Source organism: Leishmania braziliensis, chromosome 21, assembly GCF_000002845.2.
Source record: "Leishmania braziliensis MHOM/BR/75/M2904 complete genome, chromosome 21".
In the NCBI taxonomy this organism is placed as follows: domain Eukaryota; phylum Euglenozoa; class Kinetoplastea; order Trypanosomatida; family Trypanosomatidae; genus Leishmania; species Leishmania braziliensis.
The window spans coordinates 153,498-159,682 of NC_009313.2; the positions used below are offsets into that span (position 1 = coordinate 153,498).

A 6,185-nucleotide genomic window follows, 5' to 3' on the forward strand; every position below is an offset into this window, starting at 1 on the left:
CCGCGACGCGCGTGTGGGGGGTCGGGTATTGTCCACGGGGTTGCCGTGCCGCTCACAAACCATCCCATTACGCATGCGTACGCACTCGAGTACGAATAAGGAAAAAGTGCGAGTGTCGTTCTTGTCGTTTATCTTCTGCTGCGCACCCGTCGCACCTTCCGCGCTTTCCTGCTCGACTGTCTAGTCCTTCTCTTTATATCATCCAAGGCGACAACATAGCGCCCCGCATCCTCCGCGTTATTCGCAAGTGTCTCGTGCGCTTTCTTTTCCGCGGCCTCTCTCCTACTATTCACGCACGTCGTCTCACCACGCGCACACACACGATATGGCGTCTCTGCTGGCGAGGCAGGCGCTATGGGTGCCAGTGGTGAAGCACAACCCGACGTTTGTCGAGCAAGTTCACAAGTTTCTGCAAATCAGCCCCATCACCTCCCTTACCGCGGCTGCCATTGGGCTGAAGCTGGAGGAGGTGCGGGTTGCGCTGGAGCCAGATGCACGGCACACCGACAAGATGGTTGCGTCTATGATGGCGTTCCCGGTCCAGATCTCGGGTGCGGCGTGCGACTCGGTGCTCGAACAGCAGCAACGTCGCGAGCTCTCTTTCGGGTTCGCGACTTCCATGTGCGACTCGTGCAACACAATCCACCTGATAGAGCGACTGTTGCCAGCGTCCCACTCGCATGTATCCGTCAGCATTCAGTCCAACTGCATGCGCAACCTTCGGGAAGGCGAAAAGCTGCTGGTGGTGAGCACCATCGACAAGATGGGAAAGCGTCTCGTGTACTGTAAGACGGATTTTTTCGTTGAGGTGACAGAGCCAGTGCCAGAGGAGGTGGTGCAGCGCGAGCGGAACATCAAGACGTTAGCGGAGTTGCGGGTGGCGTTAATGCACTACGAGAAGGCTGTGTCGGGGGCACACGTCAAACTAATCATAGCAGAGCGCAAGCTCAGCTAACATGGCCGGCGCCACATCTTCGCCCATTTCGTTTATGTTCTACTTGCTGACATCGATCGTATCGCCTCTGCGAAAGAAATGTGTCGGGGGAAAGAGAAAACGAGCAGGAGGACGGAGACTGGGACAGGAGTAGCCGGAGGGAGGAACTTGAGTTATCTGTGCTTGTATGCATGCGTGTGTGCCTCTCCTTCCTCACCCATCATCTCCTGACACACGACTCTGTTCCTTTCCTCAACCTCCCCCCTAACGTGTCATCTTTGCGCTGCTGCTCTCCCGTATGTGTGTAGGCACATGTCCTACCCTTATTAGAGCATCGGCCTCACTTGAACGCGTGCGCGTTGCCCCTGCGCCCCCCCCCACTCCCTTCTCTTCCGACAATCGCACAGCCACACGGAGAGCATCCTCGAGAATATGGAAATGGTGGATGGAGGCCTCGCCGCCACCGCCACGATCACACGGCGCCCCTGCCTATATGCTGGTCTCTTTTCTCATCTAGCGGCCTTCACTCTCAGTCGTCATCATCCTTTCCTCCCCGCCCTCTGCTGGCCACGTCACCCACACCCCACCCCTCTTTCTCTTGTCTCGGTAGGAAGGACAAGCCCCCCCCCCCACAGGACACCACGGGGCTAAAGCACCCCCGCATCAACTGCTCACAGTCCCTTCCCCTGCCCTGCCCCCTCCCCCTCCCCACGGCATCCCCTCTGTTTCCTCCACAGACAAGCGCTACCATCATCACAATGGCGAAGAAGAAAAGCGCACGCCACACTTCTGTCTCCGCTGCCACTGCGGATGGTGGCGCCACCTCTGTCAACGAGGACCTCCGTCCTGTCTTCGCCGCATCGACGCGCATCATCACGGCTCAGGAGGCGCTGTACGCAACGCTGGAGCAGCTCGACTCCATCGCGCAGGAGGCGCACGCGTACATGCAGCAGCTAAAGGCTGCCGAACTGAACAGTGCTGTGGCGGAGACGACCTCACCGCCTCTCAAGCGCGCGCGTGATGACCGGGTGGGTGGAGAGGCGCATCTGAAAGCCTCCACTGCAGTCAAGGGCAGTCGCCTTGACGTCTTTGCTGCCATGTCTGCCTTGCAGTATCAAGGCCTCTGTGCAGCGGTGGTAGCCTACGGGCTGCAACTCCTGCCGTCGCTGGAAGACATCCTGAAGCGGGTGGCGCTGGCTGTGCTGACGCCGTGGCTGTCCACCCCAGAGGCGTGGGAAACGCTAGCAATGCTGTGCACCACGTACCGCGCCGGTGCCGCCCACGCATTGACTGAGCTGCTGGAGAGCCTCCTGCGGGAGCCTGGGGTGCTCTTGCTGGATGCGCCGCAGCTCGTGCCGCCGTGGTACGCAGAGGCCTTTGTGCACGTCCTGCCTTCGGCGATGGCGTCGAACACGTCCACCGCAGCCCTCGGTGGCTTGCTGGTGTTCGCCGAGGACCAGCGGCTGCGGGAAGAGCCGGCCGAATCTGTCCAGCAGGCGGCGCGCATTCACACTGACCGGACGGCGCGGAAGTTGCGTGCCCTGGTGGACATGCTCTACGCGGCCGGCGGGTATGTGCCAGCAGTTACCTTGCAGCAGGCGGCACTGCGGCATGCGATCGAGGTGGTAGAGGACGGTGTGCTGCCGTGCTACCTCAGCGAGCAGGAATACAGCGGAGCCTTCAACACAGCTTCCACGTTACCGGGGACGGCAGGGGATGCAACCGGCGCGGCGGTGCTGCGCTGGGGTGTGCCGGCCGCCTGGCACGCAGCCAGTCTTCAGCTGCTCGAAGCCTTCCTCTTCATATGCCGACCCGGACTCCCAGCGCAGCTGCTGGCGACGACGACGCGCGCGATTAACGTCCTCGCCGCGCGTCTACATCGGGGAGTGCCGGTGCTGAGCGCAGCGGAGGAACCAAGTTTGACGGTCGAGCCCAGCCAAGATGGAGGCAAGAAGGCTACGTCGGCGGCGTTACCACTGCTTCCAGTGACAGCCGCGGTCGGGGCTGCAGTAGTGCGCCTCGGTCACGTTCTGCAGCTTCTCCGCCACCCAGTCGCACTGCCGCCGCTCCAGCCAGCGCAGTTGGTGGTGGAGAAAGCAAAGCGGCGCACATTTGTGCCTGCAGGGCCCCCTGTAGAAACGGTGACCACGCCGAGCGCGCATGTAATGACGCCACCGCCGCAACGGCAGCTGTGGCCTGTCGCGTCGACCGTTGCGGCTCCCGCTCCGGCAGATGCAAAGGAGATCACTATTAGTGCAGTACCTGCAGTGGCCGCAGCTTCGACTCGCACGCCAGCGCAAAAGTACGTGCCGCCGGTGGCCACTCCACCAGCGCCGCAGCCTGTAAAGTCGGCGCCACACCCGAAGTTGCTCGCCGCGGTGGACAATACCGACGACGACATCCCCGACATAGTGATGGACGACTGAATCGAGGTGGGCCTGTCGGTGACAAGAGAAGCAGGCAGGCAGAGAGCGAGTCGCCGCTGTGGGTCGGTGCTGCCGAGGGTGGGCCAGGAAGGGGAAGGTGCACCACACGTTGTAATCGAACTGTGAGTACGGGCACTCACTATAAAAGGCCTTTGCGTGGGGCACACCGCCACTAACGCGCACGAGTAATGCGACCCCTGTTGTGTCTACGTGCATCTCGGTGTCTGCCTGGCGGCATGCCCGGGGGGCGAAACAAGGAGTGCACTCGGCACAAAATCTACAGCGCAGAGGGTATAAGGACGAGAAGGGATGCTGCGTCTCTCGTGGGCGGGCAGCAAGGGCCCGAGTCGCGTATGGTTGATGCTGCACAGCTCAGGCTATCGCCACTTGTGTGCTTTGTCTCTTAGTTACTCAATGCAGCTTCATGTGCAGCGGTGCGCAGCTCCTCCGCTCTTTAGACGCGTCTGGCCTCTCATCGCCCTCTCTCTCTCTCTCTCCTGCACCACCTCTGCTCTTCGCTGGCGTGGGCACATCGAGCCACGCACCGCAAGAAAAAGCCGACCCCTCCCTCCTCCCCTCCTCGCCGGGGCCCTCATTGCGTTGCCCTGTCTTCCCTTTAGTCTTCATACGCGGAAAGATTCAGTTCATCATGCTGCGTCGCATCGCCTACATGTTGCTGCCGCGCGATCCGCAGGAGGTGCGCCTCCTCCACCACACCGGTGGTGGCGTCGTCATTGCAGCCGTGAGCTACACGAAAACGTCGTCGCCGTTGTTCTTCACCGTTGTCGAGATGGCGGCGCCGAATGAGCAGGCGCTGCCGCTGCGCGTGGTGCACGTGCGGGTGCCGCGCCCCGCCACAGTGGTGAGCGCGATTACGCTGATGCGCAGCGCAGACGGCGCGGATGTCTACGTGATTGTGCAAGCCGCTGAGAAGACGAACACCGACGCCGCGCCAACCTCCACTACGTCATACGTCTACCGCCGGCAGATCGTTGCGGACGACGAGCAAGATGACTACGCCGCGGAGGACGATGTGGTCTCCTCTCCTGCGGCATCGGCGGTGCCAGCTGCCACGCGGGTCCGCTATCAGCGACTGCCGCGCGCCTTCGCCAGCGCCGGCGCGACTACCTGGACTGCTGTGGCTGTCTTCAACCCCAGCGAGAACATGCTGACAGACGCGAGCTCGTCAGTCGATCCAGCGGTCACCCCAACTGCTGCCTTCATTACGGCCAGCTGTGATGGCGCAGACAACCAACTGCAGCTGTGGCAGCTGCGCGGCACCGGTGTTACGCTAGAGGCGACGTGGAGGGTGCCGGCACTCGCCGGCTTCGCGGTGCAGGAGATCCTGACGCTGCCCGGCACCCAGGACGTGGTGCTGCTGCGGCACCACAATAGCATCATCGAGGTGAACCTTTCGGCCCTGCGCAGCGCGTGTGCGTACGGCAGCACTGTCACAGGCAACACGTTCCTGTCACGCGCGTGGCGGTGGTCGGTGCGCGAGCAGCTGACCGCCTGCGCCGTCAAGGACGCGCTGCTGTACGCGGGGACTGAGGGGGGTGCGGTGCTTGTGTGGGACCTGCGCAGGCCAACATCCACCGCCACCGCGGCCGGTCCGTGCGGCGGACCGCCACCGCTGTGCAGCGCCGCGCTCAAGACGCCCATCACGGGTCTGTACGCGCCGTATGCGACCGGCTTCATCACGTGCGACGCCAGCGGTGGGGTACGGGACTGGCGGGGGCGTGGCGAGGCGGGCATGTATGAAAACCAGAACGAGGAGGTCGAGGAAGGCGCGTTGCGCGACGTGGCCGGAATGGCGGCGTCGTCGGCTGCCGCGTCGACCCAGTTCCCGTACCGCTCGCGTGCGCCTGTGGAGGTGCCAACGGGCGAGGAGGGCTGCGTCGCTCTCGACGGCCATGACAACTTCGCCGCCGTGGTGAGTGAGTGCGGTCGCCTGTGCTTCTACTTTTGCGACTAGCTGGCAAGAGGGCGAAAAAGGACCTCCGCCGTTTCGGTGGCGAGAGGCGTGCGCGTCGGCGTTTTTAAGGGGTAGTGAGATGACGGCGTTGATAAAGAGAAAACAATGTACCCTCCGCTCGTAGGCTGCCGAGGCTGCCACGCATACGCAGAGAAAAACAACCCAAGTCCGTAGCACTGCGGCGATGCATGCTCGGCGCGTAGGCGCTGGCCGATGAAACCAGGGACGGGGGTGGACGGTGCCCCCCCGTCCCCCCACCACCATCCCTCCCGAAACGCACACACCCACACCCTGCACCCCGCCAAAAACACGCCGCCAGGGCGGCCAGGCCCCCCCCCCCACACACCTGCGGGAGACCCGAACCACGATGGCGGCAGCGCTACCGTCAGGGGGTGGATTGCCCTCCCCGCCAGCCTTTCTGGGGTGGTGGCAAAAAGGGTGGAGTACGGCACTCAGGGTTCCCGAGTCATCACTGACCTCAGTACTAACTGAGCCTGTGAGTGCTTAACTTCACAAATCGGACGGGATATGGTGTTTTCACTCAAGTATGGTCGTACTCGAAATACCGGCGATAACGAGACGGTGGTGGCCAGCAGGCTTGAGATAGCTAGAAAAAGTACGCAAACGGAAGGGTTCGAACCTTCGCGTGAGATCACACCTGCTTAGCAGGCAGGCGCCTTAACCACTCGGCCACGTTTGCTGTGGTCACCCGCGATAACAAAATGAACGCCGGAGTATGACGACAACCTCGCGTTGGCACGTCGAGGTGGCGGTAGGGGAGCAGGGCGGTGGCGGTAGGGGGACAGGGCGGTGGCGGTAGGGGGGCAGGGCGGTGGCGGTAGGGGGGGCA

General features: G+C 62.7%; 3 protein-coding genes and 1 non-coding gene across 4 annotated transcripts; 3 read left to right on the plus strand and 1 right to left on the minus strand.

Annotated features, from left to right (window-relative positions):
• Window positions 1-325: 325 nt before the first annotated feature.
• On the plus strand, window positions 326-955 carry LBRM_21_0560 (conserved hypothetical protein; the record flags this gene model as incomplete). The annotated part of the gene is made up of 1 exon (XM_001564715.2): window positions 326-955. The coding sequence occupies one exon, from the start codon at window positions 326-328 to the stop codon at window positions 953-955; it is 630 nt and encodes a 209-aa protein (XP_001564765.1).
• A 737-nt stretch (window positions 956-1,692) lies between these two features.
• Window positions 1,693-3,360, plus strand: LBRM_21_0570 (conserved hypothetical protein; the record flags this gene model as incomplete). The annotated part of the gene is made up of 1 exon (XM_001564716.1): window positions 1,693-3,360. The coding sequence occupies one exon, from the start codon at window positions 1,693-1,695 to the stop codon at window positions 3,358-3,360; it is 1,668 nt and encodes a 555-aa protein (XP_001564766.1).
• A 649-nt stretch (window positions 3,361-4,009) lies between these two features.
• Window positions 4,010-5,335, plus strand: LBRM_21_0580 (conserved hypothetical protein; the record flags this gene model as incomplete). Its single annotated transcript, XM_001564717.1, has 1 exon — window positions 4,010-5,335. One exon carries the CDS (start codon window positions 4,010-4,012, stop codon window positions 5,333-5,335), a length of 1,326 nt encoding a protein of 441 aa, XP_001564767.1.
• A 619-nt stretch (window positions 5,336-5,954) lies between these two features.
• On the minus strand, window positions 5,955-6,035 carry LBRM_21_tRNA1. Its single transcript has one exon. It is a non-coding gene; the product is annotated as a tRNA-Ser (tRNA).
• Window positions 6,036-6,185: the final 150 nt, after the last annotated feature.